The 22,726-nt window shown below is 39.5% G+C and overlaps 1 protein-coding gene across 1 annotated transcript in view; it reads left to right on the forward strand.

The window, feature by feature from the left end:
* USH2A (usherin) overlaps positions 1-22,726 on the forward strand; it is a 901,466-nt gene that overhangs the window by 802,740 nt on the left and 76,000 nt on the right. The window contains exons 61-62 of the mRNA XM_081491700.1: positions 15,294-15,521; positions 20,832-22,348. Coding sequence (XP_081347826.1) covers positions 15,294-15,521; positions 20,832-22,348 — 1,745 coding nt within the window. The remainder of the gene's footprint in view (positions 1-15,293; positions 15,522-20,831; positions 22,349-22,726) is intronic.

The following is a 22,726-nucleotide window of genomic DNA, read 5'->3' on the forward strand; positions in this document are numbered from 1 at the left end:
CATGGCATTTTAATTTGCATTACAGTGGAGTTGCATCATATGCAGGGGTTCACTTCTAATGTCAGCACATAAGGTAGACTGGAGTATCAAGATTGTCCTTGAAAGCTCTTTAGAATGGTGCCATATCGGAAATCTCCATCCACGACAGCTAGTTTTTCCTCCAGTATTGGAAGAGATAGCTGTTTCTTCAGTTGAAGACCAATTAAAGTTGGTATTTGTTTAGGGACTATTTTGTAGAAGAAATACATACCTGTAAACACTAGAATTATACTTAGCCCTGCAAGATGCTTGCCCTATAAAAGATAAATGTGAACTGACAGTAGCTGAGGGAACACCAGATTGACAACACTTACCCTGGTTTACTCAAGGGCATCCATTCATTGAATAGGTGGTGTAATTGCCAGATTGATTGTTATTTTCCTTCTTGCTTATCATTTCCTTTTCACTGACCTCATATATTGAATTAATGTAAATTAAATGGGTTTATGATGCACCTCCACTGTACATCTTACAGACATTCAGGTTTTGATTAATAAAGAATAAAATCATATATGCAGTCTGTACCAGTTCAGTTCAGTCACTCAGTCGTGTCCGACTCTTTGCGACCCCATGAACTGCAGCACACCAGGCCTCTCTGTCCATCACCAACTCCCGGAGTTTACCCAAACCCATGTCCATCGAGTCGGTGATGCCATCCAACCATCTCATCCTCTGTCGTCCCCTTCTCCTCCTGCCCCCAATCCTACCCAGCATTAGGGTCTTTTCCAATGAGTCAACTCTTCACATGAGGTGGCCAAAGTATTGGAGTTTCAGCTTCAACATCAGTCCTTCCAATGAACACCCAGGACTGATCTCCTTTAGGATGGATTGATTGGATCTCCTTGCAGTCCAAGGGACTCTCAAGAGTCTTCTCCAACACCACAATTCAAAAGCATCAATTCTTCGGTGCTCAGCTTTCTTCACCGTCCAACTCTCACATCCATACATGACCACTAGAAAAACCATAGCCTTGACTAGACAGACTTTTGTTGGCAAAGTAATGTCTCTGCTTTTAAATATGCTATCTAGGTTGGTCATAACCTTCCTTCCAAGGAGTAAGCATCTTTTAATTTCATGGCTGCAATCACGATTAACAGTGATTTTGGAGCCCAAAAAAATAAAGTCAGCCACTGTTTCCACTGTTTCCCCATCTATTTCCCATGAAGTGATGGGACCAGATGCCATCATCTTAGTTTTCTGAGCGTTGAGCTTTAAGCCAACTTTTTCACTCTCCTCTTTCACTTTCCTCAAGAGGCTCTTTAGTTCTTCTTCACTTTCTGCCATAAGGGTGGTGTCATCTGCATATTTGAGGTTATTGATATTTCTCCCAGCAATCTTGATTCCAGCTTGTGTTTCTTCCAGCCCAGCGTTTCTCATGATGTACTCTGCATAGAAGTTAAAGAAGCAGGGTAGCAATATACAGCCTTGACGCACTCCTTTTCCTACTTGAAACCAGTCTGTTGTTCCATGTCCAGTTCTAACTGTTGCTTCCTGACCTGCATACAGGTTTCTCAAGAGACAGGTCAGATGGTCTGGTATTCCCATCTCTTTCAGAATTTTCCACAGTTTATTGTGATCCACACAGTCAAAGGCTTTGGCATAGTCAATAAAGCAGAAATAGATGTTTTTCTGGAACTCTCTTGCTTTTTCGATGATCCAGTGGGTGTTGGCAATTTGATCTCTGGTTCTTCTGCCTTTTCTAAAACCAGCTTGAACATCTGGAAGTTCACAGTTCACGTATCGCTGAAGCCTGGCTTGGAGAATTTTGAGCATTACTTTACTAGCATGTGAGATGAGTGCAATTGTGCGGTAGTTTGAGCATTCTTTGGCATTGCCTTTCTTTGGGATTGAAATGAAAACTGAGCTTTTCTAGTCCTGTGGCCACTGCTGAGTTTTCCAGATTTGCTGGCATATTGAGTGCAGCACTTTCACAGCATCATCTTTGAGGATTTGAAATAGCTCAACTGGAATTCCATCACCTCCACTAGCTTTGTTCGTAGTGATGCTTTCTAAGGCCCACTTGACTTCACATTCCAGTTTTGCCAAGAGAATAGACTGGTCATAGCAAACACCCTCTTCCAACAACACAAGAGAAGACTCTACACATGGACATCACCAGATGGTCAACACCAAAATCAGATTAATTTTAATCTTTGCAGCCAAAGATGGAGAAGCATCCTATCTTACCTGATTGTTATATTGATCATAAGACTTCTAGAAATTTGAATATAATTTACTGTATGATTTTAGTAAATTTTTATCAGATTAAGGATAATTTCTTCCATTTTTACCTGGCTAAGAGATTTTATCATGAATGGGTGATGGATTTTATTAATTCTATTAAATGATCATATGTAAATCAACTTTTCTAAGGTCTAAACACTACAGAGTCATAATATGTGTTTTAAATGTGATGTTGGATACTCTTTATTAATATTATGACTTTTTCATCTCAAGTGATTTTGATCTATAAAAACACATTTTTCTTATTATGTTCTTGCTCAATTTTGATATTTTCTTAAGACATGTAGAGAATTTGGTATATGGCCAGTTTACCTATTTTCTGGAACCCCCCTGTACATAATATCAGTTACCTGTTACTTTCAGATTTAGTTAAAAAGCAGTAACATAAAACTTCTTTCTGGACTTGGGCCTTTTTAGAGTAAGAGGCTCATTCAGGGTTTTATTTCATTTTGTTTTAAAGCTGATTAATGTACTTGAGTGCAGGTGTTTAATTTTTCCTATTTTTCTAGAAGTCCCGCTTTATATAAACTTTCACATTTACTATCATAAAATTGTTCACATTTTCCTATTTCTAAGGATAACCTGACCCACGAGGACTGCCATCCTAATACCCGAGACCCTCTGAAAAATATCATTTTGAGTGTATTACTAACAAACTCTCTTTGTACATGTTCCATTACCTAATAGTGTTATTTGTTCTTCATTGGAAAAAGATATTATCTTTTTCAGCTCAGTCCCGAAAGTCAAGATATGTAAGAAAACAAAAACTGTATCATATTGGATGCCCTGTAGGTAAAAGTAAAAAACCATGCTCATTATTAGATAATCCGGTTTATATATATGTACGTATATATTGTTGTTGTTTAGTCACTGAGTTGTATCCAACTCTTTTGTGACCCAATGCACTGTAGCCCTCCAGGCTCCTCTGTCCATGGGATTTCCCAGGCAAGAATACTGGAGTGGGTTGCCATTGCCTTCTCTAGGGGATCTTCCTGACCCAGGGATTGAACATGTGTTTCCTGAATAGCAGGTAGATACTTTACCACTGAGCTACCAAGAAAGATCCATACATATATGTATACATAGATGTAAATAAAGTTCCATGTAAATTTACATATTCATTTATATTTAAATAAATCTCTAAAGACCAAATAGTTGAAGTCAATAACAAAGCAGAGTTTGCTCAGTTTTTCAATGCACATTTTTTCCAGTACCTCCTAGGTCTTCACAGAAAACATTTACAGAGATATTGCTTATAAATTTAACTAAAAAGATGTACTTACACTCATAAGATGCTATGCCTTTTATTAACATACCATTCTCCATGTAGTCTCCATATGAACCAGAGTAGTATGCACTAAAAATACGTTGTTAGCTCTCCATTGCTTGAGAATCAACCTTATATTCTTTCATAACTTCCAGAATATTTATTGAGTGTCTTATGGATAGAAGCATCTTTTAGATGTTTAAGATAATAATAATAAAATCTAGCACTTATTAAATGCCCTACATATCAAAAAGTATTCTAAGATATAACTCACTAAAATTTACAAACTGAAAAAGATAGGTACCATTACTATTCCTTTTTTATGTATGAGGAAACTAGAGTAGAGCAAGGTTAGGAAACACTCCTGATGCAAAACATTTCATTCACTTTGTAGTAGATGGACAAACACGTGAACAGATAGATATAATACAGAAGAAGATCAATTAATAAAGGAAGTATATCTATGAATAAATTCAAGCCCATTCTCTCTCACAGGTAGTAATACTTATGACAAAGAAATCTGGGACAACTTCTTTCAAACAAATAATTTTAATTTTAGTTGAAAAGAGTGTATATGTATGAGTTGGGAAGCTCAAGTTCTATTGCAAATCTAGTGTTGATGGATTTTAAGATCTTATACAGGTAATTTACACCATTTGGACTTTAGTTTCAACTATAAAATTAGGCTGTTGGAGTAGAGTCCAGTTATAATTTTTTGACTCTTTAACCCTAATTAAAAGTTTTACTAATAGGACTTATGTATACATGGATATTTCATATTTAATCACAAGTATTACGAGTGTGTCTATCAAAAGTTGGAAGTATAAGACTCCTGCCTTCACTGCATAAAAGTTCAAACAAATCTTTGATTAATCTTTAATTGGTACTGTCAATTAAAGCAGAGGATAATGTAGTTAAGCGGTATCACAATGTAGTTCGTGAACCCCTTAGAGTCCTGGAAATTTTTTCAGGAAATCTACTAGGTCAAAAATATTTTTGTAATTGATATGAGGATATTATATGTCTTTTTCAGTCTCATCCCCTCAAAATACACAGTGAAGTTTTCCAAGTATGTAATGATGTTTTCTCTCTGCTTGCTAGTAGAGTATGTGCTTCTGTGTTCTTTTCCTTTAATATTTTCTCAATTGTAACTTTTTATATAACAAATGTTGGGATATATAAAGCACAGAAACTAAAGCTTTTAGGGATCCTTATTATTTTTAAAAAATAGGGGATCTAGGACCAAAACATTAGGACTGTGGATGCAGTTGACAAGGACGTATATAGTACAGGAATAAAAGCATAACCATGCCATTCATTAGCACTGTGACTCTGGGCAAATTACCTATCTAAGCCTCAGTTTCCTTACTACTTTCAGAGCTTTGTCATGCAGTTGAAATAAGATAATGCATGTAGAGTCCTTTTTATACTAGGTGTGACATAGTAAGGAGCAGGGCATGGCAACCCACTCCAGTATTCTTGCCTGGAGAATCTCATGGACAGAGGATCCTGGCGAGCTACAGTCCATGGGGTCACACAGAGTTGGACATGACTGAAATGACCTAGCATGCATGGTATTTCTATTATGGCAGCCTGAGTAGACTAATGCAACCCCCTACATACATTTTTCACATAGCAGCCAGAGTGATCTCGTTTTTTTTATTCCTTTATTTGGTGACTCAGATGGTAAAGAATCTGCCTGCAATGAGGGAGACCTGGGTTCGATCCCTGGGTGGGGAAGATCCCCTGGAGAAAGAAATGACAACCCACTCCAATATTCTTGCCTGGAGAATTCCATGGACAGAGGAGCCTGGTGGGCTACAGTCCATAGAGTCACAAAGAATCAGACACAACTGAGTGACTACCACACACGCACACATTTTTGATTGAGGTATAGTTGATTTACCATGTTGTGTTAGCTTATAGTGTACAGCAAAGTACTCAGTTTTATATATATATACATATATTTATATTAATATATGTATATATATATACATCTTCTTTTTCATATTATTTTCCATTATACTTTATTACAAAATATTGAGTATAATTCCCTATACTATACAGTAGGCCCTGTTTATCTCTTTTATATATAGTTTTTCTGCTAATCCCCAACTCTTAATTTATTCCTCACGCCTTTCTCCTTTGATAATCAAAAATTCGTTTTCTATGTCTGTGAGTCCATTTCTGTTTTGTAAGTAAATTCATTTGTATCATTTTTTAGATTACACGTGTAAGTGATATATGATATTTGTCTTTGTGGCTTACTTCACTTAATATGATAGTCTCTAGGCCCGTTCATGCTGCTGCAAATAGCATTGTTTAATTCCTTTTATGGCTGTGTAATATTCCATTGTATATATGTACCTCATTTTCTTTATCCACTCATCCATTGATGGACATTTAAGCTGTTTCCATGTCTTGGCCTTTGTGAATAATACTGCAAGGAACGTTCCCATGCATGTAGCTTTTTGAGTGAGTTTTCTCCAGATATATGCATAGGAGTGGAAATGCTGTATCATATGATGACTCTATTTTTAGTTTTTTAAAGGAAGAATGATCTCTTTAAAACCTAAATCAAATTGTGTCACTCCCTTGCTTAACGGCCTTCAATAATTTTCCATTGAAATTAGCATCAGGCTCTAACTCTTACCTTGGCCTGAAAGATGCACACTGTCTTGTACCTGCTCATCACTTTGACTATACCTTGGGCTGTTCTCCTTCTCACTCACACTAGCTTCTCTCTGTCAGCAAAACTCCCAAGCTCATCCTTCTGCCTGAAAGTTTCTCCCCTGGTTCTTCACATGGTTTCTTCCTCAGTCTAAAGAAGTTTCTAAATGAAATGTCTTCGAGGATTTTCACCCACCCATCTTAAGCCAAGACTCACTCTCCCCACCACCTAAACCTAAACACTAGTTCATCGCTCTACTTATTCCCTTCATAATTTGCCACAATTTTTGACTCTCTCTCTCCATTTTGCTTGTAGATGGCCCATTTTTTCTCACTTTAAGACTCCGAAGGGTACTGTTTCATCTCTTTTGTTTTCTGCTGTGTCCTCAGAGCTTAGGGGGGTGTCAAGTACACAGGAAGCTTTCACTAAATGTGTTTAATCAAGAATTGAATAAATATAAGGCTGGCTGGAATGAATGAAATTTGGTTCAATGTAGCTTAGTAGCATTTTACTAGTATTGCTATGAAATAGATTGCCAGGTCATTGAGTATGCACATTTTTAATTTTGATAGATATGGAGGACTGCTTTTTAATATTAAGTGTGACTGATTTGCCACTTTAAAATTTAAGTATCATAAATTTATTTTTTTTCCTCTTCTCTTTTGAAAAACGAGGCATTTCAAACTGTTCTTTTCTTCTCTCAGTGTTTTTATGGTACCTGAGGTGTCATCATTCACTTTGTAAGAACCCTAGCTTTTGTTTTACAGGCTAAATTGATAAAGCCCATTCGTCTATAAATAAAACTTGTGTGAATTGAATGTTCTTTTTGCATTGACCCCCCCATTACAAAATGAACGATGTACTTCAATGAGAGAAAAGAAATACCACACACACACCCAGTTTTTCACATATCATCCTTCTTCTCTGAACATAGATATTTGTGAAAGTATATATCTACTTTAATATACACAAAAGTATATTACACGACACTAACACATGAATACTCTAAGCTAAACATTTGAAATTTGAAATTTATAATTTTTGTAACAAACTCCTGACTAATCAATTATATAACAATACATGTCAACAATTACTTAGTGGGAGGATATACATTTATACTTTCTTGAAATCTTTCCAGTTGAGCCCTCTGACATTAGTTAGAACCCAGAACTTGGAATTACCTGGTAGCTCAGCTGGTAAAGAATCCACCAGCAATGCAGGAGACCCGGGTTCGATTCCTGGGTTGGGAAGATCCCAGGAAAAGGGATAGGCTACCCACTCCAGTATTCTTGGGCTTCCCTGGTGGCTCAGCTGAATGTGGGAGACCTGGGTTTGATCCCTGGGTTGGGAAGATTCCCTGGAGAAGGGAACAGCTACCCACTGCAGAATTCTTGCCTGGAGAATTCCATGGACTGTATAGTTCATGGGGTCCCAAAGAGTTGGACATGACTGAGGAACTTTCACTTTCACTTTTCATTCCTATTGTTTATACCTTTAAGTCAGTTTCACTTTACTTTGTGGTCATCAGCAGTATCCCTAAACTTTTCCAGTTGATTCTAGCTGTTTGATATGTATAGGGTATAAGGGTATGGATGGTTCAACACACACATGTCCCTGCTACCAACAGAAACCACAGACCCAGGTACACGCGATCCTGACAGGAAGTAATAACACAAGACAGTATAATTGGCTTCAATTCAGTCCAGTTGTTATAATCTCCACCTGGACTACAAACACTATGTAAAGAGTAATTTGAAATTTTGAAATGGAGCAAACATTCAATACATTTTTTTAAATCTTATTCCCAAGGTTATCATGTTTCAATTTATAGGAGCAGAAACTTGGTCTCTTAAGATTATGAGCTGAACAAGGCACATACTTGGCATTATCATACACAGTTGAGGAATAATGGCTTCGACCTCTATGTACAGCTGCCATAGTCGCTTATGTATAATATCTGTGACGATGAGCATTTTTATGTCAACATTATTTAGTTTCCAATTGTAAATTTACTATTTATAGCATATCTATTTTTTCTTTTTTTCAATTGAAGTATAGTTGATTTATAAGGTGTTAGTTTCAGGTGTGCAGCAAAGTGATTCAGATATGGTGTGTGTGTGTTCTTTTCAGATTCTTTTCCCTTATAGATTATTAAAAATATTAAGTAGAGTTTCCTGTGCTATACAGTAGGTCCTTGGTGTGTATCTATTTTTTATATAGTAGTGTGTATATTTTAATCCCAACTCCTAACTTATCCTTATTGTTTACTTTATATATAGTAGTTTGTATCTGATAATCACAAACTCTTAATTTACCTCCCTGGTCCCCCCTTTCCTCTTTAATAGATAAAAGTTTATTTTCTATGTCTGCAAGTTTATTTATGTTTTTTATGAATTGATTTGTATCATGTTTTAATATTCCACATATAAGCAATATAATATATTTGTCCTTCTCTGGCTGACTTACCTCACCTAGTATGATATACTCTAGGTTCATCCATGTTGCTGCAAAATCTAATTCCTAAGAAAGCACTCTATTACCTTTTACATATGAAAAATCTATACATTTTGACTGAATAATAATTAAATTAATTATTTCATCTAAACAGATTTATTATTTTACCAGCCACTACTATGACAGGGGAAAATTTTAAAATTCTTCCATCATTCCTTCAAATGATAGAGTTCTTTACTTATTTATATCTATAATTATTTCTTAAAATTTTCCCTAATGTTGCTGATTGTTTCCTACCAAATATGGTCCAAAAACTTTAGGGTGACATTCCACAATCCCTTCCAGTCATACCACCCTCTTCCCTGCCTTAATCCCCACTGTTGCCCTATATCCACAACTCTTTGGCTCATTCAACTCTTAGTTCTTTTCCAAGCGTATCCTGCAGTTTTTTCTTCTATTCTTTCCTCAAATCCTTCACACGTTTTCATCTACTCAAACTTTACATCTTTACTGTCTTACATCAGATGCCAATGAAGTTTTCCCCAAGACTACCTCCTCCTTTGCCAACTAGAATTATCCCTTAAGTGTTTCCCTGATTTTCCTGGCACTGAGTTATAGCATTTACTACATTCTGAATTGTGTATGTCTGTATGCATTGTTGATATGCTCTATTAGATTATATGCTCCTAACAATCAGAAGCCTGTCCTATCCATCTTGTATCCCCCACGCCACTTTACAGTCTTGTACGGTCTTGTACCAGATGCCCCAAAGCACTGAAATAATTGAAAGCAGCTCCTGGCCAACAATGCTAAATGTTTCCACTGACCATTTGGGGACCTCTGTCATGCCACTAAGCAATGCTACATAAGAAACACACTGTTCACATGCGTGACAGTAGACCATGAACCTAAAGGGTATTTTCTTCTACCTTTCTTATACTATCAGTCTATCTGCTCCTTGGAAGAAAAGCTATGACAAACCTAGACAGCATATTAAAAAGAAGAGACATTACTTTGTCGACTAAGGTTCGTATGGTCAAAGCTCTGGTTTTTCCAGTAGTCATGTATGGGTGTGAGAGTTGGATCATAAAGAAAGCTGAGTGCCAAAGAATTGATGCTTTTGAACTGTGGTGTTCGAGAAGAGTCGTGAGAGTCCCTTGGACAGCAAGGAGATCCAACCAGTCCATCCTAAAGGAGATCAATCCTGAATATTCATTAGAAGGACTGATGCTGAAGCTGAAACTCCAATACTTTGGCCACCTGATGCGAAGAGCTGACTCATTAGAAAAGACCCTGATACTGGGAAAGATTGAAGGCAGGAGGAGAAGCGGATGACAGAGGATGCAATGGTTGGATGGCATCACCAACTCAATGGACATGAGTTTGAGCAAACTCTGGGAGTTGGTGATGGACAGGGGAGCCTGATGTGCTGCAGTCCCTGCGGTTGCAAAGAGTTGAACACAACTGAGTGACTGAACTGAACTGAGCTGATCTTAGATTCTGGAGCAACTCTGCATGTATTTATGTGTTATCAAAAAATGTCTTCTTTATCCCACCAACCAGGAGGTCTGTAGGCAGAGATGGCACCCATAAAGTCAGTGGATGTGTGAAATCAGTGGAAATTTTCTGACTGTATTAACATTTTGCAGTCTTGGAAGTCCATGCTTAGATAACATGAAGAAGCATTCAAGGTTGATATTTGGTAATGGGTGATAGAGAGATCATTTCTGTATTAAGACTGATTTGATTTTTACAGAATAAGTACTAGATATAAATGATATTGATGAGCTTTTGGAGAACTCAAAAATTAACTTTATGAATGGAAAGGAATATAGACTGATAACACCTCAAATTATCTGGCTTTCAGAAATCTAGAAAAATATCTTGTGTTGATTTTTTAATGCATTAAACTGTATACAAGTCATCCAGTTGATTGGATGTACTCTGATCAAAGCCATGAATTTCAAGTGATGCTAAATGAGAACTTTTTCTATTACTCATGTTTCAGTTGTAACTAAGCCAGAAGCTTCTCAATAACCATTCCTTTATTTTATCATTATGACAAGGTAACTATAACTTTTGATAAAACCGAGAAGCAGTATCTAAGTGGTTCAACTAAGTTAATAATTTATATTTATATTAGTTAATATATTTAGATCTAGATTTCTCTGAAGCTCTCTGCAAAAAAAGCAAACTTTTGATATGATGTATTCTCTGGCTCTTGACATTCATGAGAATTAAGGAGGCAAGGAAATATCCTACAACCAGGTAAAGACTGATAAACCAAAAGCCACCCTTTTAAATGAGGAGCCCAAGATAAGGAGTAAAGGCAGAAGAAACCCCATTGACTGGGAATAAAGCTTAAGGTGACAAGAAAGATTGGGCTTCCCAGGTGGTGCTAGTGGTAAAGAACCCACCTGCCAACACAGGGGAGTTAAGAGACGCGGGTTTGATCCCTGGGTCACAAAGATCCCCTAAAGAAGGGCATGGCAATTCACTCCAGAATTCTTGCCCGGAAAATCTCATGGATAGAAGAGCCTGATGGGCTATAGTATAGGTTTGCAAAGAGTCAGACATAACTGAAGTGACTTAGACTTAGCAGGAAGATTAACCCTTTCCAGAATATAATAAGCACACATAAAACTTGATGAGCACAGCAGTGCCTAGACATCACTGCTCTAGTTCATTGCCAGGAGCAGAATAAAAAGAGTCTTTAGGGCCAAGGAAAATGGGTTCAGTGAAAATGCACCTTAAAGACCAGAGAGAAGGCTCTGGAAACTGCTGGATCATCAGATCAATAGACTCAAAGATGACTAAGTTAGGTTGCTTTATGCAGTTTAAACATTTGTGCAGGGAGTCTCCCCATGCAGCCTTTTATTGACAGCTTCAGATCAATGGTAATTTTTGATCATTTTCAACCTACATAAACCTATTGACCCCATGGCCACCTTTGGGGCACTTCAAGTCATCAAAAATAATCAGAGGAGATGGTGTAAAATTGTCAGACTGGCGAAGACTCCAAGTAGTTTCGTGTGCCCCAGGAGCAGAGTTGAGAGGTTAAAATGTAGTTCAAATTGCCCGCAGAACCTCAACTGGCAGAGTGTTCCAGAGAGTCTTGTCTTATGTCTCATAAAAGGACTCACTGATTTGTATCCAGATGCTGCTGTTGTTGTTATTGTTGTTTAGTCACTCAGTCATATCTGCCTACTCCGTGACCCCATGGACTAGCCTGCCAGGCTCCTCTGTCCGTTTGATTTCCCAGGCAAGAATACTGGAGTGGGTTGCCATTTCCTTTTCCCGGGGACCTTTCTGACCCAGGGATCGAACCCACCTCTCCTGCAGTGGCGGGCAGATTCTTTACTGCTAAGCCATCAGGGAAACCCATCCAGATGCTGACTCTCATGCATATCAGATTGAGAACAAAAAGCTTAAGTCTCAGGGGAAGTATTAGGTTGCAGAGAACAGATTATTCCTGTTTTCCTTTACTGAGTCATTCTTTTCATCTGCTGCCTAACAGAAGTGATTAATACACTTCTAGAATTTTTTAAAATAGGTACATTATGTGGATGTAGACATGGATGGGGCAAAGACAAAAGGGAAGCAGGTATAAGTTGGTAGCCCAGAGGTCAGGAGTAACAAAAACATGTATATCTAAAAAAAATCAGTAGGATTGGAAAGGGAAATAAAATGACAACAATGGAGAGAAAAAAGGAAGAGCATTGAATTAAGATCATCTCCAGAGGGAAGGAGGAAAGGAGCAGCAGAAGAGTAGAAGTAAGGAAGATTGTTTTTAATAAGGACTTTTCCCAATCAGGGGAATAGACTGCTCCATCCCCAAAGGAAGGAAGGGAACCCAAGCATGTAAGATCCACAGGGCTCAAGCAAATATTCTGAATTTAAGGAAAATCACAAGTAAATAAACAGGCAAGACACAACCCAATCTACAGAGTGAACTGTGCCCAGATTTTATAGTAAGATTCTAAACTAGGGAACTCAGGTTAGAAATCCATCCAGGGAAAAATGACAAATGATTTCCCAAAATGTCTGTTGGTATTGAGAGTTGGTTATTACCACATAATAAATTGATAAGGATTGTCCTGCCATTTTAAAGTTTTCTTTATTTTTTAAATAAACTTTACTAAGTACTGACAAAAAGCATGGCTGCCACTGAGGTTTATTTAAAGCATGTGTGTGTGTGTATGTGTGTGTGTGTTGTAACTTTGCGGAAATAACAAGCTAACATAATACAGGAATTTGTCATCGGTATAAATTTATGATATAAAAATTCTCCTTCATGTTTCCTTTATGTTTATGATATGTGATAATTTCTATTTTTTAAGAAGATATATAGACAAAAGTAAGCAAAACAACCACTGTAATCACCTTTTGTAGAAGTCTACATCTAAACATTTCTGTGTCAGGCATGCATGAACTTCAGCTCAAGACGTGCAGGTCATATTTCCACATTAGATGGTGGAGGTTTTGAGGCCAGAGCGTTTTCAGTACTTCTGCTTTTAAGGATCTGGCTATAAATGTTTATTAAAAGAATCTATAATGAAATCAGTTTTGTTATTTTTTAAATGGTTGCCTGGAGTGTGTTGGATGACTGAACGTCGGTTGTTAATCATTGAGCACTCTTGGTACCAAAAGTGTTTGATAGTATTGCCATCTAGGGGCTGAATGGAATTCTCAGCTCTGAAATAAACTGTAATTGAGCAGGTGCTGCTATTGACAATATACATATGTTTTTGCTTTATAGCCCACATGCTTTTCATGTTTCTTATGACAAAAGGATCTCTAAATGTCCCCCAGCAGCCTACCTTTTTTTAATATATAATCTGTTAGAGGTGATTACTATTTGCTTTGGAGCTGATGCTTTTTTGGCATCTATTACCGAATATTCTGAACAAAGAATTGCTCTTTTTTGCATTATTAATCTTGCCCATGTTTGCCCTATTTCCACAGAAAAGGAATCATTTATCAGAAAAGAATGTTTGTAATCGGGACTTGTAGCATCTTCAGCTTTAATATTCATTATGGTCATCCTAGTTCTGTGCTATATTTATCTAAAAGGCCAATCCAATGTTGTTGGAGAAATAAGTTTTAAATATTTATGATATAACTTTTAATATTTTAAAAAAGAGAAATTAGTATTTCTGTAAAATTTGTTTCAGAGTCTGGTCGCTTAGCAAATGTTTAAATATTAAAAGATTTCAAGAGGTTAGCGTGTAATATCATAATAGGACCTTATTGAAACAGGAAAATTGACTTTACAAGTTTTTGATAAGTAAAGGAAATTATATTTCCTCTGCTTGTGTTTAACACATAATAAACATTAACTCATACAAACTTACAAAACTTATCACCAAGGATGTGGGGAAACGGTGTCAAAAATTATTTCTACAGTGTGTTTTGGTTTTGTCTGACCAGGTTTTTTTTGAAAAGTGGTTCAGTTGGATTTGTATTCAAAATGTTATTTGGATGCCCTCAAAAAGAATTTCCATACACATGACTTTGGTTCTCTCTGATACCTACTCTCAGAAATAACTTCCTCTTCTTCATCTCATATTCCTCCTGTGCCCACCAAGAAAAGACAATTGAGACTATCTGTCACATTTAAGCATCAAATAAACCAAAGCTGACCTCATGCGCCATTAAGTGTAAATATCCTTCTAAACCAGTAAAAAGTACCTTGTGATTATCCATACCCAATAGGTACAGAAAAGAAAGAGTATGTGTGTGTGTGTTTACCTAAACACACATTACTGGTCACTTGCAGACATAATTTCTATCTGTAAACAGGTATTTCCATCCAGCCCAATCCTAAGGAAAGAGCACCTTAGGATTCTTGGCAGTTTAATTATGCAAAATATGGTAAATGCTGGTCTCCAAGCAGAGGAAAACTCATTGTATCATCCTTCTTTTTTTAATTTTAAATTAACAAAGACCAAACACTCAAAACCTAGCTAACAATTATTTTTGGTAAATTTAATAGTTTTAGTTAGCATGTTTTTAACAAATGAGATTTTCACACTGACATCAATAGTAGACTGCTACCTGGATGTTTGTGCATTTATAGTTCAGTTGGTGGTTGTTTTCTTGTGTTTATTTTATTGCCTTTGTAAAATGTATATGCACACCAAGAGAATGAAAGAGAATACTGGAGAGATGGGGAGAGTTTTCTATATAAACAAATAGTTTTGGGGTTTAAAGAAAGAGAATTAGGGCTGCTCAGGTTCAATATCTAGACCCATAAGATTATCCCATTCCCTGCCATGCAACTTGGTACCACTGATTTCCATCATAAGCTGGATGCTACATTGACGTGAAACATCCTAGATTTTTGTATTGTTATTATATATCACATCCCTTGGGTTGCAAGCTCTGGAAAAGCAAAGATCCTATCTGATCTGAGGTGTGTGTGTATGAAATCACACAACATTAGGTAATACATTTAGCGTGTGAAGAACAAGAAAACACCATATTGTTTTCTTAATAATTCAAAGCTCCGCTGTGCTATTTGTGCTGCCAATGATGAGACACCTTGTCCAGAGAATGACCTTCCAGCCACTGGTAGCAATTTTCCAAAAGAAAACTAACCTGTTCATTTTCTCCCAGGGAACCAGCTATCAAGCCCACCTGTTTGGTTTGGAACCCTTCACCACATATCACATCAGTGTTGTGGCCACAAACCAGGCAGGAGAAGTTTCAAGCCCCTGGACTCTGGTTCAGACCCTCGAATCTTCCCCCAGTGGGCTGAGCAACTTCACAGTGGAACAGAAAGAGAATGGGCGGGCGTTGCTGCTGCAGTGGTCAGAGCCTGAGAGAACCAATGGTGTGATTAAGGTAAAGTCTACCCTGTATATGCGGTCATGTTTGGTGTTCTCCAGATAAATAGATGAGCCCTGACATGCCATCAGGTCACTGCAGGAACACTCCCTTCACAGTCTGGTTAATTCTTCCTGATAGCTCCTCCAGGCGCTTAATCATAGATCAGAGAAAACTAGCTCACACATGTTATGCTTCCTGTGAACCTGACGCTGGCTAAGTGCTCTCCATGGATTATCTCATTTAATCCTCACATCAGCCATACTCGGTAGGTATCATTAAATCTCACCAGGCACATAAAGGCTAAATCATTGTCCAAGGCTAAGTAGCACTGTGATGATTGAATTGGGATTTGAAGCTAGGAAGTCACACCAGAACTGAACTCCACATGACTATGTTCCTACTACATCCTGAATGGTCCTGCCCGGCCCTTTGCTCAACCTTTCTCTAATGTGCACTTTGAATGGAGCTCACTCAGCAGGAAACAGGAAGCCCCACATGTCTGCTAAGTCCCTGATGTCCCTATGTGGCCAGGAGGTGAAGTCTTGTTAATATCACATATAACCCAGGCTTCACCAGTCCGTGAGCCCAAATGAGGTTGCATTTCCATTGTTACCCAAGTTTGCATGCTTTGATGCATCACCCACATGAGAAACAGCCTCATCTCCCTTCTGATTTTCTTCCACAGTGGTAGTGGCAACTCAGCTCTCCACCTATTACTGTCTTGGCCCGTAGTCTTCTCTGGCTCTGGACCACTACTCAGACCCTCACCAACTGCCTTGTGCAGGCTAGGGCTGCAGAATTTCCATCCGCTACACCTCTCATAGACACTCTGCCTCTCCTTGACCACTGTCTCTCAAGGAGGCAAAGACTTCCCCACTAAATCCACGGAGAACAGCTAAGATTCAGCTATGCCTTTGAGTAAAGCTTCCCTGAAACCCCTGAAAGGGGGATGCTGGCAGGAAATTACCTAGGGCAGTGACTTAGAGCTGTAACTAGAGCTCACAGCCCAGGCCCACTCTCATGGGCCTCCCTGTAGGCTGCCTCACCACCTGGTGTGCTGGCTGCTTCTCTGCCCACCTCCAGGCCTACTGCAGGCAGCACAAGCAACTGCTTTCTCCCAACCCCCAATGTGTGACACAGCCAGACTTCACCAACTCTTGGACAGGAGACCTGAGCATTAGGAACCATGGCCTTAAAATCCAAGCCACAGCACTAAGGTTCCTAGCAGAAAGAAGAGTTTCTCTTCTCACACCCATCAAGGCACCCCTGATTGTGAGTATTTGCTTCCCATCCTAGCATCTGCCTTTTACTAAAATGATTGACAATAAAAATATCTACTCCTTATACCTGCATTTGCATTTTGCCAAATATTTATTGAGCTTCTTCTAAGTGCCAGGCAATTATTCAAGAGTGAACAAGACAGGCAAGATCCCTGCTGTTACAGACCTTACATGTGTGTGTGTGTCAAACAAAAAGCTACTACACAGATAAACCAGAGAACTTCAGAGAATGGTGAACACAACTAGAAAATTAAGCAGAATAATGTAATAATTCCTGCTCAGGCTTTAGAATGGATGATCATTTAAACTGAGTTGACATTTGAGCGGAGCCCTGAATTATAAGACAGAGGCAGTCATGTGAAGATACGAGAACAAAATGTTCCAGACAAAGTGAACAGTAAATGCAAGACCTGAAGCCAGGGATGAACTTGGTGTCTACACATCAGGGAAAGAAAGCCAGTGTGGTTGAAGCAGTGGCCGGGGGAGGTGGGGGAGGGGATAGAAAGATGACACTAGAAGAGGTTCAAGTGATCAGTAGGCAGTGGATGGTGCTCAACCTTGTGGTTTGTGATCAGGGACTTAGAATTTATTCTGAGTGCAGTGAAAAATTATGGAAGTGTTTAGGCAAAGGAATAGCACAATCAAATTTATATTTTTTTAAATCACTCTGGCTCCTAGGTAGAAAGTGGGCTATAAGACTGGTGGTGTTTGGAGTCTGGTAAGAATTCAGAGTGGAATTGACTATGGGTTGAATCCCAGTGGAAGTTGTGAAGGTAGAGAAATGTGGGTGGATTGGGAATGCATTCAGCAAGTAGAAATGATGCTATTTGTTAATGGGCTAAATGTAACATGTGAAGAAAAAGGAATACTTTGGAATGACTTATGGATTTTGGTCTTGAGTCATTGACCAGAAAGGTAAGGCTGGAAGATGTGCAGGTTTAAGGAAACGAGTAGGCAGATGGAGGTACAAGTCTAGAACTCTCTCAAGAGTGCTTCATGAAAATATATATATTTGGAATTCATGAGCAAATGGGTAATGTTCAAACCCATAGTCCTATAGCAGATCAGCTATGGAGAGACTATAACTGGAGATGAAGAGAGCCTGGGATCAAGCCCTGGGGAATACAAAAATTTGGAGGTCAACAAAAATTTGGAGGTGAAGAGAAGGGAGAGGATCTGGCAAGGCAAGTGAGGGAGGAAAAATAGATGAGTGGGATATCCCAAAAGGGAAGAGAAAATGTGCCAAATGGTGTAGAGAGATAAGTAAAAGAGGGCAGAGATGTGACCCTGTATTTGGAAACCAAGAGGTCATTGTGATCTTGACAAGAAAATCAAGTGGTAAAATGGGAAACCTGATCGGGATATTTTGAGGAAATCGGATAGCAACTCCTCAAAGAAGTGTAGATGGAAAGAAAAGCAGAGAAATGGAGCACAAGCCAGGGGACTATGGTGTCAAGAAATTTTCTTCAAAAATCAATGAAAGATGCTAGAGTACATTTAAACACTAATGGAAGTAACTCGGTAGAGGGAGATAAACCAGTGATGCAAGAAATAATGATAGTAATTGTGAAAGTGAAATCTGTATGAAGACGGAGGGCATGGGATCCAGGGCCCAGGTGGTCTTCAGTGGGGGCAGAAATACTCTATCCATAACAAAAGGAAGGGAGGCAAATAGTGTATGTCTAGATTCACCTGCATATGGTGCTGATAATATATAATGTGAGAACATTCCTTTCTGACAGCTTCTAGTTTCCTCAATCAAATATGTGGTCATGTCAACAATAGGAGAGGTTGGCCGTTAGTAGGGAAAGGAGAGACATGAAATAATCACTTTGGAAAATGAGAGAGTAAGCATATGGTTTTATACTTGGTAATCATCTATTTAAAAGTTATAGTAATAAATTTAAAATGAGACCAGCCAACATGTTGTTGTTGTTGTTGTTCAGTCACTAAGCCATGTCCAACTCTTTGCCACTCCATGGACTACAACACACCAGGCTTCCCTGTCATTCAGTGTCTCCCAGAGTTTGCTCAAATGCCTGTCCATGGAGTCGGTGATGGCATCCAACCACCTCATCTTCTGTCCCCCCTTCTCCTCCTGCCCTCAATCTTTCCCAGCATCATGGTATTTTCCAGTGAGTTGGCTCTTCACATCAGATGGCCAAAGTATTGGAGCTTCAGCTTCAGCATCAATCTTTCCAATGAATATTCAGGTCTCCAGTCAATATATTTGACTGTTTTTCTCGAAACTCACTTGGAAGCTAAGTTTGAGAGGAAGAACTGAATTTAGCATTAATTAGAAATTTGCCGCAGATGGTGACTGCAGCCATGAAATTAAAAGATGCTTGCTCCTTGGAAGAAAAGTTATGACCAACCTAGACAGCATATTAAAAAGCAGAGACATTACTTTGCCAACAAAGGTCCATCTAGTGAAAGCTATGGTTTTTCCAGTAGTCATATATGGCTGTGAGAATTGGACCATAAAGAAAGCTGAGCGCCGAAGAATTGATGCTTTTGAACTGTGGGGCTGGAGAAGACTCTTGAGAGTCCCCTGGACTGCAAGCAGATCCAACCAGTCCATCCAAAAGGAAATCATTCCTGAGTATTCATTGGAAGGACTGATGCTGAAGCTGAAACTCCAATACTTTGGCCATCTGATGCAAAAAACTGACTCATTAGCAAAGACCCTGATGCTGGGAAAGATTGAAGGTGGGAGGAGAAGGGGACGACAGAGGATGAGATGGTTGGATGGCATCACTGACTCAATGGACATGAGTCTGAGCAAACTCCGGGAGCTGGTGATGGACAAGGAAGCCTGGCGTGCTACAGTCCGTGGGGATGCAAAGAGTCAGACACGACTGAGCTACTGAACTGAACTGAGAAATTTGCCAGGTGAATATGGAGTGTGAGGGGATAGAGAATCATTGAGACTTTCAAATTGATTATGTAATCTGAACTCCCTTCAGAAAATACTCTATACCCCTTCACTCAGGAGTGTGATCTTGCCTTGAGACCCCAACAAGAAAATCACATCAAAATACAATAGTCCAAAAAGAAGATTTCCAAGTCTAGGTTATTTAATCTTAAATAATGTTCAAGTATATCAACAACACAGCTTAAGTCAAGCTTCTGTAAGAACAATCTATGGGAAGATCTGCCTCCCAAGGGACTTGGATATGTATTCATCTCATTTTAAGATACACCATTATAGGGTCACAGCCATGTACAGGAATATCTCCTGTATTTCAGGTGTACTGAAGCGTGAAAGGGTGGGAAACCATCATTCAAGAACATCTACAACAAGTTAGGTTGCTTCTCTTCCCCAAAGAACAGTGAGTAGTAGATGTTGGAAACTTGCTCTACATTTGTGTCATGAGTTTTTGGATGGTTTTCCTGAGCACAAAAGACTATTTTGCTCCAAAGCAGCCACCAATTTTTCCATAACTGGTGAAAGAAAATAGGGTGGTTTTTTCCATTCCTTGTCATCTCGTATCTATAATTTTATACACATATATGACATACATGTGTACCTCAGCACATACATGTGTGCCTATATACAGACACATTGATACATTTTCCGCCCTGGCACTCTAGTACCAATAATTAAGCATTATAATCCATTTTCCAATAAATACTGTAGGAGATAGTCAATGTGGATATGCCCTATTAGCCTACTTGGGATGAAATCAGAAACACTTAATATTTATAAAATAGCGAATTGGAATACTAATCCCCACTTCTAAAAAAAATAAAAATAGGAGGGAACCCCGTGAGCACTCTTTAAGTCAAAGAATCAGGTTCAGTAACTCTTAGCTTTTAGATATATGCTTACATGACACGCATGCAGTCGGGCACAACTGAGCTGACTGACGACATGACACCTAACTTAAAAAAAAAAAAAGAGCAAAGATCCCATTCCCCAAATTAATATCAGAATGCTTCTTCTGGGTTAGGGTCATCCAGTTGAGGACTAGGAGGAAGAAGTTAAAAGTAACAAAAAAATGACTCCAAGAAACTATATGCTTTATTTTCCATCTTCCTGCAGACATACAATGTCTTCAGTGAGGACGGCCTGGAGTACACTGGCCTGAATCGTCAGTTTCTCTTCCGACGCTTGGACCCCTTCACACTCTACACCCTGACCCTGGAGGCCTGCACCAGGGCGGGCTGTGCACACTCGGCGCCCCAGCCTCTCTGGACGGAGGAAGCTGTTCCCCACTCTCAGCCGGCTCCCACCATCCAGTCGGTGGGCTCCACCAGTGTTGAGCTGAGCTGGTCAGAGCCCATTAAACCCAATGGAAAGATAATTCGCTATGAAGTGATTCGCAGATGCTTCGAGGGAAAAGCTTGGGGGAATCAGACAATCCAGGCTGATGAGAAAATTGTTTTCATAGAATCTAATACTGAGAGGAATACATTTATATATAATGACACAGGTCTGCAGCCATGGATGCAGTGTGAATACAAAGTCCACACTTGGAACTCAGCCGGCCACACCTGCAGCTCCTGGAGTGGGGTGAGGACCAGGCAGGCACCTCCGGACGGCCTCTCTCCACCTGCGGTAGCCCAGGTATCTGTGAATCCCCCCAAAGTGCTGATTGCCTGGCTCCCTCCAGAACAGCCTAATGGCATCATCCAGTCCTACAAGCTTCAGAGGGATGGAGCACTCTATCCTTTCAGCTTTGATGCTGTGACTTTCAATTACACCGATGAGAAGCTGCTCCCTTTCTCCACGTACAGCTATGGGGTCACAGCCTGCACAAGTGGGGGCTGCTCTGCTAGCACGACCACCAGCATCACAACCCTTGAGGCTGCCCCTGCAGGGGTCCACCCTCCAGCTCTGAGGACCATCAGCGCCACTCAGATACACGTATCTTGGTCCCCGCCATCGATTCAGAATGGAGAGATCACTCAATATTTACTCAGATTGGATGGTAAGGAGTATCTCGCTGGGCGGAACCTGACTCTGTTGGTGTCCCACCTGCAGCCTTATACGCAGTATAATTTCTCCCTGGTGGCGTGTACTAATGGAGGCTGCACGGCAAGCATGCCAGAGTCTGCCTGGACAATGGAGGCCCCACCACAGAACATGGACCCTCCAAAACTGCAAGTTACAGGCTCAGAATCCATAGAAATCACCTGGAGACTGCCCAGAATCCCAAATGGCCGGATCAGAAGCTATGAGCTGAGGAGGGATGGAACAATTGTGTACACCGGCCTGGAAACTCGCTATCATGACTTTACTCTCACCCCAGGTGTGGAGTACGGCTATACCGTGATGGCCAACAACAGCCAAGGGGGTGTTTTGAGTCCACTTGTCAAAGATCAAACTAGCCCCTCAGCACCTTCAGGGATGGAACCTCCAAGATTGCTGGCCAAGGGCCCTCAGGAGATCTTAGTAACCTGGGACCCTCCAGTAAGGACAAATGGTCATATTGTCAACTATACACTCTTCATCCATAAGCTGTTTGAAAGAGAAACAAAAATCATACACATAAACACAACTCATAATTCCTTTGGTCCACTGTCGTTCACGGTAAACCAATTGAAACCATTTCACAGGTAAGTAACTGACTCGGGGTTTACTGAGAACAAGCCACTGTCTCTTTCTATTACATGAACCCTTGGTCAGTTCCCATGAAGACAAAGAGAAAAATGTATGATGTCCCCCAACCCCTCATCCATTTAACCATCCAAGTAGACTAACCCCATCCTTATGCAGCCCAAAGCTGCTTCCATAACTTCTGGAGAGCAAAACTCTTAAAGGTGACAGTTTCAGAGTCAGCTGTTTAGAAATGTCTGCAATTCATCACAATGTCTGGAAACAAGTAGTGGAGAGATGCCATTACTTCCCTGAGTCTGGTCCCCCCTGGAAACATGCCAGCCCCTGGGCAGTTCTGAGAACACCAGTGGGGTTATCTGACCTAGGCTCTGAGGAAA

The sequence above is a fragment of the Giraffa tippelskirchi genome, chromosome 5 (genome assembly GCF_054371585.1).
Source record: "Giraffa tippelskirchi isolate mGirTip1 chromosome 5, T2T-mGirTip1v1.2.pri, whole genome shotgun sequence".
NCBI classification, from domain to species: Eukaryota; Metazoa; Chordata; class Mammalia; order Artiodactyla; family Giraffidae; genus Giraffa; species Giraffa tippelskirchi.